Source organism: Quercus lobata, chromosome 6, assembly GCF_001633185.2.
Source record: "Quercus lobata isolate SW786 chromosome 6, ValleyOak3.0 Primary Assembly, whole genome shotgun sequence".
NCBI classification, from domain to species: Eukaryota; Viridiplantae; Streptophyta; class Magnoliopsida; order Fagales; family Fagaceae; genus Quercus; species Quercus lobata.
In genome coordinates this window covers 46,677,192-46,698,785 of record NC_044909.1, presented here as the reverse complement: position 1 = coordinate 46,698,785, position 21,594 = coordinate 46,677,192, and the positions used below count along the sequence as shown (strand labels likewise).

General features: G+C 32.7%; 2 protein-coding genes across 2 annotated transcripts; one reads left to right on the top strand and one right to left on the bottom strand.

Annotated features, from left to right (window-relative positions):
• The first annotated feature begins 8,083 nt into the window (after positions 1–8,083).
• On the top strand, positions 8,084–17,254 carry LOC115950380 (disease resistance-like protein DSC1). Its single transcript, XM_031067585.1, has 8 exons — positions 8,084–8,682; positions 8,940–9,030; positions 9,155–9,430; positions 9,523–10,020; positions 10,118–10,799; positions 16,044–16,117; positions 16,480–16,621; positions 16,729–17,254. The coding sequence occupies exons 1-5, from the start codon at positions 8,084–8,086 to the stop codon at positions 10,772–10,774; spliced, it is 2,121 nt and encodes a 706-aa protein (XP_030923445.1). The 3' UTR covers positions 10,775–10,799; positions 16,044–16,117; positions 16,480–16,621; positions 16,729–17,254.
• A 150-nt stretch (positions 17,255–17,404) lies between these two features.
• Positions 17,405–19,947, bottom strand: LOC115994801 (phenylcoumaran benzylic ether reductase Betv6-like). The gene is made up of 5 exons (XM_031119071.1): positions 19,650–19,947; positions 19,419–19,556; positions 18,688–18,931; positions 18,316–18,519; positions 17,405–17,792 (listed from the first exon to the last, which is right to left on the bottom strand). The coding sequence occupies exons 1-5, from the start codon at positions 19,830–19,832 to the stop codon at positions 17,626–17,628; spliced, it is 936 nt and encodes a 311-aa protein (XP_030974931.1). The 5' UTR covers positions 19,833–19,947; the 3' UTR covers positions 17,405–17,625.
• Between the last annotated feature and the right edge of the window lie 1,647 nt (positions 19,948–21,594).

Genomic DNA, 21,594 nt, shown 5'->3' with positions numbered 1-21,594 from the left:
TTTGATTCTAAAAAAAAAAAAAAATTGGCATTCATACGGTTGTAGCATTTAAATTTTTTTTTTTTTCTCTTTCTCTATAATTCAACATTTTGTTTTAAAAATTGTTTCCACAAAATTTGCATTTCTCTTGAAAGCAGTATGAGTTAATTTTCTTGGGGCAAAAATATCATTTTGGTCTTTACATTTTGGTTTCATTGTTAATTCGGTTTCTACATTTTGGTAGCTATCAATTCGGTCCCTGTCATTTTCAACTTATAGTTAATTTGATCCCTACCTTCAACTCAATGATGAAAAATGTCTACGTGGCTAACGAATTGCATAATTAGCACTATTGAAGCTTATGTGGAAAATAAAATTGTAAGGACACAATTCGTAACGAACCGTAGCAGTATTGGGTTCGCATGTAAAAAAGGCCCAAACAATATCATTTGTAGAACGTGGGTTTGAAAGGCTAGGTCTTGGTTACCAGGCGGTGGGTTTTTCGTGGTGTTCATGCACGATTAAGTTGATTTCACCCCTGGAGTCTTTCTCCTGGAGGCGGGCTGGGAGGCTCTGGTTTTTGGCCATTTTTCCCAGCCCTTTTTTAGCGCACTAACTTTTACATTATATAGCCCCTCTTGGTTGATCCTATCCCTCCATTTGTTGATCAGGCAGGTGCTTACTTCTGTATCTGTCCCATCAGCTGTCCCCTCTTACTTTTTTGTTTAGTCGCGAGGATCGAAGTTACACCGTCCAAGCGTCTTTTCTCATTAACATGATCAGGGCGTTGGCCGGTGCATTTAATGTGGAGGGGACGTATTTTCCGTGAATCTATTTCGCACTGTACCTCCATGTGGGCCCTATTCCACTCACATCCCCTTCAAGGGGCTGTTTGGGGATGGCCTTCACCAAGACGTTGGCCTTCCCATTGAAGTCCTGGAGTGCCGAGGACAGGGTAGTCCAAAGCCGTTCCCATTGACACCTCGGCCTTCGATCATTCGTCCTCGGCACACGACATCCTCGACACGGGCCCTGGGCCCCGATAGAGTTTGGGCCGGACTATAAACTTCCCGGACCCACAAAAATAATAATAAGATATTTTAATTTCTATTTAAAATTTCCACAGTAGCATTGAATTTGAAAAAACATTCATTTTTTATTTCTCAATTTTAAAATAGAAAAAAAAATGTAGGAACATTCCCAGCATTTTTTCGTCAATCAAACACAAAAGCATAAAAATCAAACTTGGCATAGACACAAAAAACAACCCAACTTAAAAATCCAAGGTGAAAAAACAGTTTTGGTCCCTATATTTTGTGCCAATTCCCATTTTAGTTCATACTTTTTTGAAGCACCTATTTTAGTCTTTGAAAATCAAAAACCATTATCATTTTGGCCCTTATGCAAACTTGGCACACAGAGTGCATGTGTTACTTAAAATTTTGATATGGCTAATAAAATAATAATAATTTTTTATTTAATATTAAAAAATGACATGTTAACATCCACATCAGCATCTGAATTTAACAATTTTAACTAAAAAAATAATTAAAAAGCAAAAAAAAGAAGAAGAAGAAATCGCATTTCATGAACACAAAAACACAAAAGATGAACTCAGGAACACAGAAAATTCAAACACAAAAATCAAATGCAGACCAGAAAATTCACAATAACCAAATTTTGAAGTGGCAGCCTTTACCCACCCATCATTTGATACAGGGACACATCTCCTAGACCCATACCAACCACGTGGTCCCATGGATCTACTAAGCACAAAAACCATTCCCATTAAAATCAGTTTTATGGGTTTGTGTTTTACAATTTAGTGATGATTGATGACCTGGAATGTTGGAAGTTGATGACCTTCCTTGTCGTTCACCACCACCAACCACCATCGTCAAGGTGATCTCCTCTCTCCCTCTATCTCTATTTTTCTTGGACTCACTCACTCGGTCTCTCTTTTTTTGATCTATGATGGTGTGAGGGTTTGGGTTGTTCAATGGTTCAAAATATGTTTGAGTTGTGGTTGATTATTTTTTGATAAAAAATTGTGGTTGAAATTTGATTGTAGGGTTTGGTGGTGATGGATTTGGTAGTGGTGGATCTGGTTTTGGTGGTGGTGTTAGACAGTTGTGGTGGTGGTAATCTATGATGCATGGATATGTATATGAATACGAGTATCGGTACGGTACGAGGACGGGGATACAACATTAAAAAAAAATCTAAGATATGATATGTTGGGGATATGGCAATTAATTCATATTTATTTTTAGGTATATTTAAATATTTTTGTCCATAATTTAAGTTTATAACAATATATCATTGACCCATTCTCAGCAAATATATATATATATATATATATATATATCATAGAGTCAGACCCACAGCAAAACAAACATGAGCCAAAAAGAAAAAAGAAAAAAGAGAGTGTAGAGAGGACAACGCAAGCGAAAAGAGAGAAAAAAAAATCCTCTCGATGATTCTGATTCAGAACATAGGCAAAAGAGAGGTGAGGGACAGAGAGTGAGAGTTTGAGAGACTTACCAGCGGCAAGAAGGAGGAGGAGGAGCTCTTGTGATCGAGAATGAGAACTTAGACATATCTCGGATGTATCTGAGTGTATCCAAGCTGTATAGGAATAAAAAAATTGATTTTTTTTGCTCGATACTCTCTGGGTACGTTCATATCAGTATCCCACCAGCATCCGTATTGGATACTGATACAATGGCATTTTTGCCATATCGGTGCATTAGATGTGGTAATTTAGGTTTGATGGTGGTGTATCTGGGTTAATGTGGTGCTGAAGCTTTGGTTACCAAGAAATTTCAATAAAGTAAAAAATAAAATTGAGAAAATAAAAATGAAGATCTGTTTGGTTATCGAGAAATAGCAAGAAAGTGAAAAAAGAAAATTGAAAATATAAAAAGATTGGTAAATTTGATTTTTGAAACATGTTTGATTGCCAAGAAAGTTCAATACAAGTTGACAAAGTTACTACAAGTTGGGTGCAATTCCACACACCAAGATTCAAGAACAATTTTCTATAAAGCCTTTTCATTCAAGATAAGGAGAATCAAAATAATTTGTTCTTACTCGAGAGAGATAATCAATTTGTGTGGGAGAGTCTAGGTCAAATCAAACTATTCGAGGGAGGAAAAGAAGCTGACAAGACAAATGGACAAATTTTATGAACTTCCACTAAAAAATTAACATGGCTACATATTTTGAAAATCTAACTGTTAGATTTCATGTTATTTTTATTCTTAATATGTATTTAACATGTATGTCAAATTTCATTCAAATAGGATATTATTTACTATTAAATTTATAAATTTATTTTTTATGCATAATTGAGTACTACAAAAAATTGAAATTGAAATATTTGATTGATAACATAATTATTGATTTTTGATCTTCATGAAATTTTGTAAGCATGGATGATATAATAAGAAAATGTAATCTTATGGGAATTTATTAAAATTCACATCCAATAAAAAGAAATAGGAAGTTTGTAGTCATTGCCTACAAACTAATTTGTCGGCAAACTTTATTCTTTATAAATCAATGAAATAAACTTAAAAAGCTTGAATCTTTCGATTTCAGGAGTTATTTGTATACATTTTTAAAAAAAATTTAAGAGAAGTTCATGTCTAATAGCAAAGCGTAAAACAAAATTATAAAAGAGATCAAGTGATCAAAATAAAAGAAGACAGCATAATTTTTCCTTTTGTTTTGAAGGACCCCGCAATGAGAATATACCAACAACCTGCACAGCAAGCTTGAACCACGCACTTTACTATACGAACCTTCAATGTCATATGATGTGGCTAACTTGCTTTATGGCTTTTAGTGCTTTTACTTTTTAGCACTTTCTTATAGTTTCTTTCGATGTTGCTCAAAGCATATACGGATATAACTTCCCACTTGGATTTAAAAACTGAAAACGCGTGGGATCATCGGTCACTTTTAGGGACATTACCAGTCAAGGGACGAAAGTTCGTGTAAAGACCAAATAAAGTTCGTGTAAAGACTAAATAGAGGTTTTTACTTTTAGGGACCAGTAAGGTTGTTTAATGTTTATCATTAAAAAATAAAATAAAAAGTTGTTGCCACTCATATCTCTTTTAATTTCCATTTAGTCACATCTTTCTTTCATTCTCTTCTTTCCCTCCATATTTTCTCTTCTTTTGCTCATAGATTCTGATGGCTCTGCAAATCAAGGAAGGAGGCTCTTGTTCTACGGCCCGATTCATTTATGACGTTTTCTTGAGTTTTAGAGGTGAAGATACTCGCTATAATTTTACCAGTCATTTATATAAGGCTTTATGTGACAAAGGTTTTAACACATTTATTGATGATGATAATCTTCAAAAAGGAGAAGAAATTTCAATAGAGCTTCTCAAAGCGATAGAATTGTCAATGATTTCGATTGTCGTATTTTCTGAAAATTTTGCATCTTCAACTTGGTGTTTGAATGAGCTTGTCAAAATTCTTGAATGCAAAAATTTTGGCCAAATAGTTCTGCCTGTTTCTACAAAGTAAATCCATCGGAAGTACGTAAACAAGAGGGAAAGTTTGGGATTGCACTAACTAAACATGAAGAAAAACATAACAAAGATAAGGCCCAGAGTTGGAGGGCAGCTTTAACCAAAGCAACTGATTTGGTTGGATTCTCTTACAAGGATGGGGTATGTATCTATTACTACTTTTTTGCCTTTTTGTAATATAAAACATTAATAGTTTTGTTATCAAAATTTAATTCCAAATAATCAAAGTATTTTTATTTAAAAAGTTTATATCTTCTACTTAAGCTACAACGGTCAACAGTGGAAATAGAATAATTGAAGATCAAATAATGTAACCAAATAAGAGTTTCTCCCATTTATGTTTTAGAAAAAAAAATTATATATTTGTTACTCTCAAGTCATTTAATTAGATTGCCTCTTCTATGCTGCTTCCTTTCTCCATATAGATTTTGATTCGGTTTGTTTCCTTTCTTCATATATTTTTCTCCAAATTATAACAAACATCATCAATTTGGAATATACCACAAGTTCACACACTAAAATCCCCTATTACATCAAAAGTTCCAACGCTCTACTGTTGATTCATATATACAAACATCCCTATAAAGTTGAGCGCAAAACTACTTAAATGGAAAGTAAAAACTAAATGAAAATAAAACTAGCTCTTACGAAGCTCAACTAAGGCTCCAGCAACTACTCTATTGCATAAAACCTGCTCACTGATTTTTTACTTTTATTTTTTTAAAGAAGGTAAGCTAACAGAACTCAATAAAAGGGGTTCGGTGGTATGAGTTATAAAGAATGCATAAACACATGAAAATTAGAAAATTTTCTTAATACGTGACTTCTTTGAGCATGCGCACACAATTTTCTTATGAGCTTTATATAAAATAAAAAAATAAAATAAAAAATCTTCAGATAGCTTTGAAAAATAATTTGTATACTTTCTCTAAAGATATATCTCATTAGATTTAGAAAGATAGAATTTTTTTTTTTTTTTTTGTTTTACCAGATAAGATAGAATTTTATCCTATAGAGTGCTTCATGATAATTATTCTTTATTATCAAGCCAAGACACCGATTGATTTTAAGTGCAGATGGGGTTTAAACCTTAAATCTTTTATTTAACAATAAAATACTTTACTAATTAAGCTAGTTGGAAGCCTGGAACTCACAATTGTTTTTTTTTTCTTTTAACATTATCTATTGAAAAAACCTCGTTCTTGAAAACTTCTTAACTTCATAAGAATCTCATCATAATCATACTTCCATGATTCAACATCACAAAACACATTTCCTTTGGTTATTTTTATTTACTTTTTAAAGAAGGTAAGCTAACAGAGCTCAATAAAAGGGGTTAGATGGTATGAGTTATAAAGAATGCATAAATACATGAAATTATAAAATTTTCTTAATACGTGAATACGCTTCAAGATAAACTTCTTTCAGCATGCACACACAATTTTTCATGAGATTTAAAAAAAAAAAGAAAAAAAATCTTTAGATAGCTTTGAGAAATAATTTGTATACTTTCTCTAAAGATATATCTCATTAGATTCAGAAAACATTTTCCTTAGAATTTTTTTTGGTTAGATAAGATAGAATTTCTTCCTATAGAGTCCGCTCCATAATGATTACTTTTTATTATCAAGCCAAGACACTGATTGATTTTAAGTGTAGGCAGATAAACATCTTGGGGAGCTTCATTGAGTAATTAATATAACATATAGAGACATTTTAACCCCAAAGGCCTAAGCTCAATGGATATATACTCAATTATGTTATATTAACCACTCATTTTTCTCATCTTTATTCAATGTGGGACTTTACTTACACATGTAACCCAACAATCTCCCTCTCACGTGTGGGTCTCTACCTCTCTGTGAGCTTTAAGATCTCTTTGTGGGCTATGAATAAGTCCTACTCACTCCCTCTTGCCTAATGGGTTTTCCTTTGTTGGGCTTTCTCTGTCCTTGCTGGGTAGGGACCAAGAACACCTTACTACCTTCGTCGCACACCACCATGAGCTCTAATACCACTTGTTGGGGAGATAAAGATTTTGGAGAGCTTTCTTGAGTAATTAATATAACATATAGAGACACATTTTAACTCAAAAAGCTTAAGCTCAATGGGTATGTGCTTAATTATATTATATTAATCACTTATTCTTCTCATCTTTATTCAATATGGGACTTGACTCACACGTGTTATCCAACAGCTGGAAGCCTAGAACCCACAATTATTTTCCTTAGAAGAGATTTTTTTTTTTTTTTTTTTTTAACATTATCTATTGAAAAAATCTTAGTCTTGAAAACTTCTTAACTTTAAAAGAATTTGTGTGTGTGTGTGTTTGATTCTCAAAAAAAAAAAAGGGTAATTGTCTCACATTGCTTAAGAGAGTGTGTTATGTGTAGTATAACTTGTCCCACCCTCTCTTAAAAGTTACCACGGCTTTTGAGTGGAATTGTGATGTGCCTTTGTGTTAGAATCTTTTTTCCCTTTACGTTGTGTGTGTGTGTTTGTTTCTCAAAAAAAAATAAAAAAATAAAAAAATCTCATCATAATCATACATCCATGATGATTTAACATCACAAAACACGTTTCCTTAATTGTTAACAATTAAATAATTAGTAATTTCCTTTACCATAACATGAAACACAATTACTCTTAATATTACTTTTGTTACTAACTTACTCTTTATATATATATATATATATATATAACTTATAATCCCATAGACCACTGGATTTGCATTGTATACTCAAAATTAGCACATGTTAAAACTTCAAATTTGTCATACATAAGTAAATAAGCATTCATATCTAAATTAATATATAAAGGATATACACTTCAAGGAAAATGATTTCACCTCTCAATTTTATGTCCATGTACTAAGTAGGAAATAAACAAGAGATAACCCATAGGTCCACTCTGGATTGCCTCCTCTTTGCTAATTCCCTTTCTGTTTACATTTTGATATGGTTTTTGAAATACTGTCACATTGGGAAGGAGAGAAAATATCATAATCGCATCCTTAATTGCTTGCCAAGCAACAATTTGAGAATAAGACAATAAATAAATAAATAAATAGATAAACATTACTATGGAGGAAAATATTGAGAACAAATTCTAGGAAAAAGGGAAAAGAGCAAAAAATGGGAGAAAGCATTTCATAAGTTGGGTGCTTAATTTAATTGAGGAAAAGTTTAGAAACACAACTTTTACTACAACTATAAAGGGTTGATTGTGAATGATGTAGAAAAGTGGTAAATTAATATGAAAGTGAGTGTCCATCACTTACAATAAGGAGATGACCAAAATTCATATCAATATATATATATATATATATATTATATTATATAGATTTTCGTCTAGTCTAACACATCAAATGTTTCTTATGCTTTTGTGCTTGGCGTTGCTTTGAATCTGAAACTCAAATTATCAAAAGAATTATAAAAGAGATATCAAGTACCAAATCAAATCGGACACAACTATTTGTTGCTAAATATCCAGTTGGAATAGATTCTCATGTGGAGGAGATAGAATTGCTTTTGGACACAAAGTCAAATGGTGTTCGCATGCTAGGGATTCATGGTCTTGGGGGAGCAGGTAAAACTACAATTGCAAAAGCTGCTTATAATAGAATTTTTAATCATTTTGATAGGAGCTGCTTTCTAGAGAATGTTAGAGAAAAGTCATGGACAACCAATGGCATAATCCAACTACAAGAGACACTTCTTTCTATGATATTACAAGACACATATTTAAAGGTGGACAATGTTCCCAAAGGAATTGAACTGATAATGGATAGGCTTTGTCATACAAGGCTTCTTTTAATTCTTGATGACGTGGATGAATCGATCCATATAGAAAATTTGCTTGGAAGATGTGACTGGTTTAGTTCGGGAAGTAGAATTATTATAACAACAAGATACAAACAAGTGCTAACCACTCTTGGAAAAGATCATCTAGCTTATGAGGTTAAGAAATTGAATCAATGTGAAGCTCATGAACTCTTCAGCTGGAATACCTTCCAAATGAATAAACTAGGGGAAGACTATTCAAAAGTTGCAAAGCAAATTATACATTATGCCAATGGTCTTCCATTAGCACTAACAATAATAGGTTCTGATTTGTGTGGAAAAAGTATAGATAAATGGGAAAATGCATTAGAAAAGTACAAAACATTCCTCACAAAAAAATTCAAGAAAAGCTCAAAATAAGTTATGATGGATTGGACAAAACTGAAAAGGATATTTTTCTCCATATTGCTTGTTTTTTCAAGGGATTTGAGAAGGATTACGTTACAAATATACTAGAAACTTGCAATTTATATCCATGTGATGGTATTTGCAAGCTTATCGATAAGTGTCTCATAACTATTAATCAATGGGGCATATTGTCAATGCATGACTTGTTACAACAAATGGGCAGGGAAATCGTTCAACAAGAATCTGAACAACCTGAAAATCGTAGCAGGATATGGTGTTATGAGGATGCTTATGAAGTGCTAACTAAAAATTTGGTACGAGTTCTTTTGCTTCACTTTTCCTTTTTCCAAATATTTTTTTGTTTACAATTTCAAAATTTTTATACTTTCTAAAAAATTATATAATCAAACTTATTTGTTTTATTCTTTGTTCAATTAGGGGTCTGATAAACTTCAAGCAATGATATTGCACTCACCAAAACCAGTAACTATAAAATTGCAAAGTGAACCTTTTGAAAGGATGAAAAATCTTAAATTTCTTTTAGTTAAAAACGTACACATCTGTGAAGAATTTCAATATCTCCCTAATGGGTTACGGTTACTTGAATGGCCTGGATTTCCTTTTTCCTGGCCATCTAAATATTGTCCTCAAAAGCTTGTTGCACTCAATATGGGAAGGAGTAATCGCATTAGAATGGAGACAATATTCAAGCAGGTATGTTATTAGTATTTATGAATTATAATTTCTTAAAATTATTTTGAATGTTGGCCAAACCTAAATTTTGATTTTTTTTTTTTAATCTACAGGGTATCCAATTTAAAATTTTAAAACTTATCAATCTTAAGGAGTGTAACTCCATTATAGAATTCCCTGAATTGTGTGCCCCAAACCTAGAGACACTGAACCTTTCTTTTTGTAAAAAATTAGTTATGGTTCATGAGTCCGTTGGATTTCTTGATAAGCTATGGAAATGGGACCTCGCATTCTGTGATAGTCTTCAAAATCTTCCAAACAACCTCAGGTTGAAATCGCTCAAAGAGTTTAATCTTTCTGGATGCTTTAAGCTTGAAAAATTCCCCAATATTCATCCAGAAATGAAACGTTTAAAGAATTTAGATTTATCTCTAAGTGGCATTAGGGGGTTGCCCTCATCAATCGGGTATCTTACTGCATTAGAAAGCCTTGATATACAAAATTGCAAGCAGCTACGACAAATTTTGAGGCTTCCACAATTTATAAAACGTGTAGAAGCAAGTAACTGTCCGTCATTAGATGCACAATCCTCAAGCAGATTATTGAATCAGGTCTTTTTCTTTTTCAAGTTATATATATATATATATATATATATATTACTTTCTTTCTTCTCTAATTTAATTCGTTGAATTTACTAATTACATGCAGATTGGAGAAATTATATGTGAAGGAGAAAGAAGCTACATATTTGTGGATCCACCGTCATTATTAAGTAGATATTTGTTCCTTGATGATACGGATAAGCGTACTTTCAAAATTAGGGGAGATTTCTTCTGTTTGGATGATACGGATAATCGTAGTTTTAGAGTACCAGGTACAGAGATTCCAAGGTGGTTGGATTCCAAGCATCAAAATATTGGAAATTCCATATCATTCCGTGTTGGTCGCAAATTTCCAAATGTTTTTGCCGTCTATTTCGCTTTTGGACAGGTGCTGGAATTATCCTTGAGTCCAGGTTTTGGTTTCTGGGTTTACCTCTCCATTAATGGTTTTGAAAAAGTTTGGATTAATAGCATTTCGCTTCGTCGTTATGCTTCTGATACAGTGTGGATATTTTCTAGATCACATCTCAAATTACAGAAGCTATTGAATGAATCAAATCCATCTGATTACAATCACGTTGAGGTTACATATGAATGGGACAACAACAATGGTTCTTTTGAGCTTAGAAGGTGGGGGTTCAATGTAGAATGTATCTGTTGTCCTCAAAAATCTAGTATTTCGTCTTCAATGGCCCTTACCCTTGTTGACAATGATTCTGACTCCAATCTGAATCTACCATTAAAGAAGAGGAGAAAATATTGATTGAATTCAGAAGATATATGCTAAGGTTTGTCTCCTTCTTTAGTTGCAGTGTAGCATTTACCCTTAATTATATCTTCTCTCCTTTATTTTTTATTGATGATATCCTCTCCAGTACGGTTGAAATTGAAGGAAAATACATCTTAATTAAAAGAGATTGTGGAAACTAGAAAGTAGAATGGTATTAAATTCTAGGTTGGTCCATTTATGCATTTAGCATTTCATGTATGAATTAGTAATTACTGAGATCTCTAATCTGGTGCAACAACAATCGATCTTCTTAGAATTCTTTGTTATATTGTTATGGTTGGACCTTTTTATTTTTCGCTTGGGCATGCTGTTTTATAGCATTTACTATGAAATGGAATGTTTACTTTATTGATTGTTTGATTGCGAGATTGAAAAATTGAACGAGTCAAACCAAGCCGAGTGCTGTTTGCAATCCTTCAACTAACTAGGCTTTGTTGTATTACTTGGCCTCTGTAACAGCTGAATTTTTTGTAGCTTGTTGAAGTGTAACCAAGTTCTTTTCCATGAATTTTATGCAATCCTTTAAGTGTATTTAATCATATCATTTATTTAAGTTTACAGCAACTCATAAAAATTGATTAAGTGCTTGAGGGAAAAAAAAAAAAAAAAAGACCCAACTGATGAAGTATTGATTACTAATAGGATACACCAAGGCATATGACTATAAGTTTTTGTCTGTTTGAAGAAGTAAAGAGTTTAATCAAGCATAAAATGGAGATGGGGTTACTATATTTGTTATAAGGAGTTTGATATGGGTTCATCTTCAATGGGACTTACTTTATTGACACTGATTATGACTCCCATATGACTCCACCATCGAAAAAGAGCAAAGCATATTGATTGCAATTGAAAGAAATATGCCTCCATCTGAGCATAGCCTTGAATCTATTCTCTCCGTTGTTGTTTTTGTTTGAGTGTTTGGTTTCTTTTGCATATTATGACAAGGTTTGTCTCCTTCTTTAGTTCCGTTGTTTCATTTGCCCTTGTTATTTTTTTCTCTCCTCTATTTTTATTGATGACACCTCTCTAGTACGGTTGTAATTCATGGATAATAAATCTTAATCAAAAGAGTTTGTGGAAAGTAGGATGATATCAATTTCAAGGTTGATCAATTTATGAATTTATCATTTCATGCATGATATGAATTACTGACATCTCTAATCTGGTGCAACAGCAATTTATCTTCTAAGAATTCTTTGTTATATGGTTTTTGGACCTTCTTTTTTCACTGAAGCATGCTATTTTATACCTTTTACTCTGAAAGAAATGTGTATTTTAATTGATTGTTGGATTGAAAAACTGAATGAGTTGAACCCTAGCTTAGTGCTCTATGAAATCCTTCAACTAATTAGGCTTTGTTGTATTACTTTGACTTTGGCCTCTGTAATAGCAGAGTTTCTGTAGCTTTAGAAGTGTACCAAGTTCTTTTCCTAGAATTAATGCAACTCTTTGAAAGTGGATTTAATCATATTTTATAAAAGGGTACACTAAAGCCTATGAATTAATGGTTTTTGACTGTACTAAGAAGTTCTCAAGATGAGTATAATCTTCATTGCACTTCCTGGTTTCTAACCAAGGTTTGAAATGGTGAGAGGTGTATAAACCATCCTTCTTTTTGGTTAACCTTTCCAGTCTACAATACTCTAGATTGCCCAAGTTTTTATTAGTGCTTAAAGTAAATAACAGGGAAATGTCTAGCAAACCATTTGTGCTGTTACACTGATTTGGGGGGTTTTGCTTTGAACCTTCCAAGTCTATGGTACTTTACTAGGTTGGTAGGTCATTTAAGATAGGCTAGACAAAAATTAAGTTATTGGGTTTCCTAAATGCCTTTGTGTGGGATCTATGAAAGAAAATAATTCTACTTGATTGGTTGAAGAATTTCTTTATATATAAACCAGAGGTATATGTAATTTATTTCTATTAATTGGTAGTATTTGAATTAATAAGGATGTCTGTGCCACAACTTCATCACTATTGGGATAACAACTATGGCTGCTAATGAGACTCCTTTGTCCTCAAATTTTTGTGCCTAAATTTGATCTTTCTGTTCTTCAGGACCCTTTTGAATGTATTTTATGTTGATGTAATTCATACTTATGCAATCGGTACAACTGTAAGTCTTTGTTCTATGATATGTGATGTGCTTATTTTTGAGACATTAGAATGAATCTCTATACTTGAAAAGAAAAAGTTTTTATTATTATTAGCAACTGTGAACATGATTTCTATCCATTGGAGGAATATAGTTATGTATCTTGGATATCTCATGGATCCACCAACTTATTCAAATTCTTTGGACGTAATTTAGATGCCATGGACATGCATTTCATCTCTTTCCTACTTGCATATCTTTTGAAATAAATTAATTGGATTACTTCTGATTTCCCAAATAGTTTGGTTGAAGCTTAGTTTGAATATGGTTGATTCAATTTCTGTGTTGAGTTTAATTATAGTAAATTTCTAAGAATCTGTCGGCCTATCTTTCGAATTTCACTTCAAGTATTTGATTTGTACAAAACGTTGATGTGTGGTTTCTTAATTGTATTACCTTGAGAATTCACCTTGTTATTGGAATACCTAGTACAAAAGTAGGTAAACAATGGTTATGAGTAAAAATAGTAATGATTTTATATCCAGCATAAACAATGTGTGCGCCTTTTACCATCTTGTACATAAAAACAGTGTGAAGAAGAGGTCACTTACGGAAATTCCAAATTTTTTATTATTTCTCCTTTTTTTTTTCTTTTTCCCTTTTTGTTGATTTTGTTCATGCTATAACCAATGGTTGGTTTAAAATTTCAAGCATTTATAATGTTAATTTTGCATGTTAATATTGCCCTTTTGATAATAATCATTTTAGACAATTTCATGTTAGTTTGTGAGACTGTTCTATTTTGTAGGAATGTGTTTTTTCTTTTTTTTTTCTTTTTTGTACTATTCATAAATGATTACTCATTAAATGCCATTTAAAAATTTATTATGTTTACCAGGCAATGGTAGCATAGGGTTAGCACTTAGCACTAGTTTCAACTTGGAAGAATTTCCATACAAGGAGTCAAGGATTCTAGTTTCTTGTCAAGTTTTACTGTTGCAATTATGCAAGCATTGTCCACTGTGATACAAGTCTTCAAGCTTCAACTAATAATTTTTCTGGTTCCACTGTTCTTAACCTCTTACCGAGCCAGATAAAACCTTATATCCAAGTAACTCATATTTTTTGTTTAAATAAATAAATTCATCTCTAGATGGCTGTTCTCCTTGGTGGTTAAACTTTCTAACTTGCCCAACATTAATTATCTATCCCTTAAAATTTCGTTCACTTAGAAGAAACAAATTTTAGGAAAGATGCATCAGGTGTCATCACAATTACCTTTCTCTGTTTCTCATCCTTGCTTCTACTTTTAGATTTGAAATAATACAAAACATCTCATGCAACTAATGTATTGACAAACACTATATTTGTCCCTAACTTTTACAAGGGACAAATCAAATGTACTATCTCATCTGAAAATGGAAATGTTGACCATTAACACAACATGGAAGCTGAATATTAGTTCTCTTATTTCTTATCATTGCTTTTCCTAAATCTATGCTAAGGTCGTGACTTATGGTGGTAATGTATTGAGGTCATTGATTGGAAACAACAAAATGTGCAAGGAATGCATACATTGGCATATTAGAAATTTGTCTTTAGATGTTAGCATCAATGAGTTCATCCAAGATTATGCCTTTGACAGCCACTCAACTCCAAACATTAACTTAATTGATCTCACTCTCACCTACACACATGCCATATTTGTTTTTGACATAGGTACCTTGTTAGTATTATTGTGTGCACTCTTCTTATAAATTGATGTTCAATTACTTAATCCTAAGCCAAAACTTAGTAGAAAAGCTTTTTGTTTCCTACCATGAGAATAGAATTTTCTTTCTTGATAAATGCCACAAGGGGGGAATTACCATAAGACCAAACTACCATTGCACTTGAGATGCATCACTTGTTTGTAATAAATAATTATAGTAGCAACTTGAATAACCACATATTATTTGAGATGGAGAAAACTTAAGATTTGGGGATAAGAAAAAACACCAATTGACATTATTTGATTGATCAGTCATTATCATTATAGACGATACTAAGAAAGATGGATTGACATAGCGGATGCAGGAAGCAATTGATAGCGTTCTTGTTTGTTCCATGTAGTCGGACACACACACACACACACGTTTATATATAGTACTTCCTGGACTTGCTTTACATACCACCAAAGCTGCTCCAAATCCTCATCATGAGGACTAAACATGTTGTGAGGTAAGCTGCAGATAGTGCTTCTATGAAGTCCATACTTGTAAAGTTTGTGTTATTTCTTATTTCACCTTTTCATTTTCAACAAAGGTCATCTGGGCTTTTAAAATGCGGCAGACTCAATTATCTTGAAATTAGCAAGATTTTATTTTTTTTATTTTTTTATTTTTTATTTTTCCTGATGGTAATGATTTAGAGGATGAAATGAGTTTTATAGTCCTTGAAACCTTTTATCTCTAAACTACATGATTTGTTCTTTGGGGATTTTGTTTTCAAAAAAACTTCCTCTATTCTTGATTTTCCCTTTCTTTTTCTAAGTTTGTAATATTTTTCAGGGACAGTCCTAGATGACCTGTCAAATGTCAATATAGTTAAGCATACATAGAAGGATTTTGTGTTGTTAACTGTCTTAGACCTTCTTGTCCAATATAATGTCTTAGATAGATGTTTGTAGCTTTTTGATCCACTGAATGTTTGGCTAACTTTTCTCCTTGGTTGAACTCTTCTCATTCAGAGTTTCAAATGTCAAGATGATGATACCTCCACTGCATGTTTGGCTAACTTTTCTGCTTGTTTGAACTCTTCTCAATCAGAGTTTCAAATGTCAAGATGATGATACTTTATACTATCCTATGGTGCACCATAAATTTCTAAGATATATATGCTTCATTTTCAAGTATAACATCCATTTCCTATAGTGAAATCATGAAAAGCTCTACCACAATATTGGTTGATTTTTTGCTTTATATTTCACTATAAACATGTTGACCATTAGCTCTGTGGGGCATGAAAATTGCATCATTTATGACTAAAATTCCTTTTACGTAGACTCAAATGTTACACACTTTTTTCTTTTCTTTTTTGATTCGATTGCAATATAATTTTGCTGGGAGTTAGTCGCTTTATGTGAAGAATTGCAATATAATTTTGCAGGTTTGTTTCTCTCTCTCTGCCCCCCGGGCTTTTGGACCCTGAGTGTTTCTTGCTCTTGAATTTTCTATTTGAAGGTAATGCAATGGAAATCTGCTTAATTATTACTTGCTTAAATTTTCTTATTTTGCTAGTGAAGTCATTTTAAAGCATTGATGTCTTTGACTTAAGATGCCAATTGATTTCGATAAAGAAACAACCTTGGAAATTGGAATTAAAATCTAAAATGTCCATTTAGAATTGGAAGTAATACAATGAGAACTAAGTACCACTAGTGAAGATTGCTGTTGAAAGTAGGAACACAATTAAAATTGTTATGCCACAGTTGAGAACTTGATTTTCAATTTTGTTAAGTTGTATTTCTTGATTATTCTTATTAGCTAAAATTTTCAATTACAAACAATGGAAAGGCTAAAACTGTTATGCCTACAATATGCAGAAGCTCCTCTATGGTTGATGTAATCTTCCATTGAAATTCCCAAGTTAGATGAATTGTCTGATGGTTCAGTTGGGAATTCTACTACTCCATCAAGGGCACCTAAATCTGCTACCAGAAAATTTATGGCTAATGATTCTATTCTGTAAGTAAAGTGACACATGCATCTCTCTCTCTCTCTCTCTCTCTCTCTCTCTCTATATATATATATATATATTTGTCTTTGTCTAACTGTCTTTTTCTTGTTCACAGTTATGGCAGATAACTCGAGGAATTTGTTGAGCTTCAGAGCTTGGGACTGAAACCGAGCAGTAGTTCCCAACTAGAGCCATGCTTGACTCATGTTTACGGTGGGTCTTAGCATTGGAACGGAGAAATAATTTTAAATTTGTAGGAGTTGGAAAAAACAAAACAAGTCATCTTTAGTTTTTGTTGTAGTTAGATTTTGATTTTTGTCAATGGATAGCTAATTATGATTTTGGGCCAGTTGAATATAAAACTACCCTGATTTTAGTCAATTGATAACTAATTAGTTGTAGTATATCATGACATAAGCTTCCACAAATTCAATGATACCATTAGTCTCTCTTTCATGATCTGATCTATCATTCTTTATGTGAGAATTGTAATTCAAATATATGCTATAATGTAATGTGACCTGTCATGTTCCTAGAGCTATAGGAGTTGAAGCAACTTCATGAACATGATCCAAAATTTTGTACCATGCAGCTTCTAATGAATGTCTGTTTGTAAAAATATTCTAAATTATTATGTGGATGTAGCATTGCTCATTTACTTATAATTGATGCACGACTTATAATCCAAAGTCCCTCGATGCACAAATAATGAGCTAACATTGGATAGGCAGCTAACATTTGAAGCTCTGAGCATGTTCTATCACTAGATAGGCAGCTACAAGATAACCAGAACCTCATAATAAGGATTTTTGAAATTTTCATTACTAGATGCACAATTTGACTAACATATTGACTAGAAAACAAAGCTACAAATTAAGGACCCAATCCAAGGGTTTACACGACACAAACAAAGGCATAACCAACAAGTAACAAATGCCACATAGACGACAGATGTTTTATTTTTATTGTACACTGTAAGATAACACATTGCCACAAAAGAATGTTCCAAGTTTTAGATAAATTGATCCAAGTATTCATCCACAGTGGTGTATTTCACCTCTGGATAAAGTTCTGAAGCCTCCACGCCAAAAGAAGCCTTAATCTCAAAGTTTGTAAGATCTCCCTTTACAAAGGCAGAGTGAACAATGGATAGGTTGAGGTTTAAAGGACTAGAAGACTCTGTAAAAGAGCAAAAATAGGTATCAGATAGTCCAACCATCTATGAAACTCTCAAGATTTTCTGGCTAGTACATAGAACTGCTCAAATCAATAGGAGAATTACTTCCTTTTTTATTATATTTATACCATCCAAAATTTTCAATAAGAAATCAAACAATTTATGCACTACTAAATATTGATGAAGTGAAGTCAGTCATCCAAACAAATAGTCAAATACAGCTTCTTGGTTACAACTAATGTGCACATAGTCACTTCTAATTAAATTTTTTTAGCATTGTCTCTAGTATGTGAATCTTTGGTGTTACAGTTAACTGGTTTGACTAACAGTACAAAGAAATGAAAAAGAAGATTCAACTCTCCTAATAATTATCCTAATTACAAATGAGGTAACAAGGATTATCCTAGCAAATTAGATCGAAAAAACTCACACGTCTAAGGGATCAAGGAGGAGATATATGATCCAAACCAAATTAGATCCATAAGCAAACACTATAAATCAACAGGTGAAATTGTTCTTACTAACCTTGGATTTTCTTCAGAAGTTGATCCTCTAAAAGATAAGTCTTCTCAAGGGTCTTGCCAATCTTCTTTTCCCATAGGGAGACAATCTCATTGATGGACAAAATATTTTCAGGGGGTCTAAGATAGACGATCTTGTTTAAGGTTCTTGGATCGTCCACTGCTTTTATGGTGTAAGTCGCAATATCTTCTTCCTTGACAAAAATTACTGTCAACATGGAAAATTACAATTACTTTCTCATCTTTAACAAAAGTAGTTGATCTAGTTGACTTACATCTAGTAAATGGCACACACATGCACGCACATACAAACATAAGCAAATGAGAAAGTCTCGACAAGTTTAAAGAGAAAGATAATTGAATTTTATGCTAATACCTTTGGGGTTTCCATCTCCAATTATTTCTACTTTGTCCCTAGGAGGAGCTGTGGCACTTGTAAGTACATTTCCCAAGTTGGGTAAAAAGTAGCCAGCAAAGCCATTGGACACAAGGTAGGTATATGGAATTCCTTCAGCCTCGATTGATCTCCTCACACTGGCCTTGACCCCGAAAAAATGTGCAGCTGGCTCGACCGCATGGACACGATCGAAATCAGTTCCAAACTCAGATGGGAAGAACCTCTGAAACCCACTAATATTTCATTGTATATAATGCAAATTTCTTAATTTCTAGTTTAATTCAAGAATTACTAGCCAAATAGCAAACATAAGAAGTTAAATTGCATATTTGTTCATCAACTTTTGATTTTTGCTTTAACATGCTTCCAAAAAAGTCATTACCACCATTTGGTAGAAGTAAATTACTGACATAATAAACGAAGTTAATGAAGTTGAGGTCAATTTGAGGATATGGACCTATGACATGGCATGAATTCCATTATTCACATCAGTAATTTTCATATAATTATTTATGGTAATAAATATCTTTTTGAAACAATTTTAAAAATAGTGGGGATTGAGGAAATCATTTTAAAGTAAAAGGACTATTTGATACAAAGGTCAAAAGTTGTTAGAACTAAAAAAACCACTTTACCAAAACAAACAAAAAATAATAATAATAATAATAAGGAAAAATATTAAAAAGTTTTTTGGAAGATGTATGCATTGCCTTGATATTTCCAGCTTCTTTGATGGCAGCAACAATCTTCACTTGATCAGCTATCTGTTCTGGTGATCCAAGTGCACAGATCACTACATCAGCTTGCTTGATTGCCTTCACCAAGCTTTCATGATGATATATGTCTCCCTGTGAAACAATCGCATGACTTTCAAGATCAATATACTAAGACAAAGTATTAAACACACACGCAAGTTGTGGAGAACTAGACTTTCTACATACATAGAGAAGTGTCACTCCAGTGCTCTTGAAGCTCTCAATGAGCTTAGACTTTTCTGGATTAGAAGTTGTGTTTTCTCTGACCAATGCAAAAGTGGGGTGCCCAGCTTTCGCACTTTCCTCCACTATGTATTTTCCAATGTATCCAGTCCCTCCAATTATCAAAATCTTGCTTTTTTGAGCCATTCGGAGATAATTTCAAATGATTAGTGGGTCAATGGGTTAAAGAAAAGCAGAGTTTTTTTTTTACTGAAGAAGAAAAGCAGAGAGTTAGACTATATATCTTAGTGTATTTGTAAGTGTCAAACAAAGGAAAATAGAGTTCCTTAAATACATAATCAGCAACTATCGCAGTGACTTCTATTAAAAAAAAAAAAAAAAAAAAGGTTCAAACGTAAGTGCTGACGTTCGTGCTAACCTCCAAACGTGCGTGCTGAGCTCCAACTGTTCTAATTTTTTTTTTTTTTTTAAGAATATCAGAGACTTGGGTCTGTTTAGATATTGCTAAAAATTGAAAACTAAAAATATTGTAACAAAATAATTTTTAAATGTGTGAATAGTACCGTGGGAGCCATTTTTAATGAAAAAATTGTTAAAAAAAGAGATTTGTGGGTCTCGTGAACAGTGCACGGGACCCATTGATGTGAAATAAAGTTTGAGAAACACACTTCTAAAAAAAAAAAAAAGGAGAAAACACAGACGCACAAACCTCAGTATCCAAACGGATACATAGTATGCATTTGGATTGCGTTTCTCCATGTTGCGTTTTCCTTTTTTTATTGAGACCCGCATTTCACGTGTGACATGTTACTATCAGTGGGTATCGTGCACTGTGCACGGGACCCACTACCTCTTTGGCCAGCAAAACTTTCACAGGAATGTGTCTGTCAGTAGGTTTCGTGCACTGTTCACGGGACCCACAAACCTCTTTTTTCAACAAAACTTTCATTAAAAATGGGTCCCATAATACTATTCACAAATTTAAAAATTATTTTGTTATAACGTTTTCAGTTTTCAGTTTTTAGCAAAATAAGTGGTATCCAAACAGATCCTTAGAGTAGAGTTTCATTCCATTAAATGTATATATAATAGAGTAATTATAAGTTTAATTAATTTTACTATAAATAAATCTTAGATTGTAAATTAAACAAATGTGTACATCATTGTACAAGGGGAAGGGGAGAGTGCCATTTTTTTCATGATTATGATTTTGTTTGGAACTTATTTATGTGAATGCTTTAGTTTTTAACCAAAAACCCAAGTTTAATTTGAAAAATATCATTAACTATAGAATTATATGAATTTATTGTTTTTGAAGGCTGATTTATATTATATACTACTTGGAATAAAATTTGTGCAAATTTTTTTTTTTTTTTTTAATATACAAAACAACACCAGTCAAGACAAGTGTGAATGTCGATGTGGCTGGATCTAGACCCTACACGTGGGCTAGCTGTGAGGAAAGGAAGGAGAACATTGGCTGAGGCCTGAGGGAGAGCATCTTTGGCTCGTGCCAACAATGAAAAAGTATGAACCAAAATAGAAGTTTGGTCAAAATGTAAAAATCAAAAGTGCATTTACGCCTTAATTCTACTTTCCTTTATCTTTTGCCCACAAAACAATAGGCATTCATATGGTTGTAGTATTCTTAATTTTTTTTTTTCTCTTTGCCTATGATACAACATTTTGTTTTAAAAATTGTTTCCACAAAATTTGCATTTCTTTGAAAAGATGTACAGGCTAATTTTTTTTCTTAGCACAAAATTATCAAAATGTAGAAACCAAATTTGGCATAGATACAAAAATCAAAATGTAGGAACATTCCCAGGACTTTCTCATCAATCAAACACAAAAACATAAAAATCAAATTTGGCATAGACACAAAAATCAACCCAACTTAAAAATTTTAAGTGAAAATATACTTTTGGTCTCTATATTTTGAGCCAAT

Bases quoted from the DNA above. Each gene is read 5' to 3' on its own strand.
- LOC115950380 (XM_031067585.1), top strand. From the start codon at position 8,084: ATGCTAGGGATTCATGGTCTTGGGGGAGCAGGTAAAACTACAATTGCA. The intron at 9,431-9,522 runs GTATGTTATTAG...TTTAATCTACAG, and splicing joins TGGAGACAATATTCAAGCAG to GGTATCCAATTTAAAATTTT. The intron at 10,021-10,117 runs GTCTTTTTCTTT...AATTACATGCAG, and splicing joins CAAGCAGATTATTGAATCAG to ATTGGAGAAATTATATGTGA.
- LOC115994801 (XM_031119071.1), bottom strand. From the start codon at position 19,832: ATGGCTCAAAAAAGCAAGATTTTGATAATTGGAGGGACTGGATACATT. The intron at 19,557-19,649 runs GTATGTAGAAAG...ATTGTTTCACAG, and splicing joins CTGGAGTGACACTTCTCTAT to GGAGACATATATCATCATGA. The intron at 18,932-19,418 runs GCAATGCATACA...AGTGGGTTTCAG, and splicing joins AAGAAGCTGGAAATATCAAG to AGGTTCTTCCCATCTGAGTT.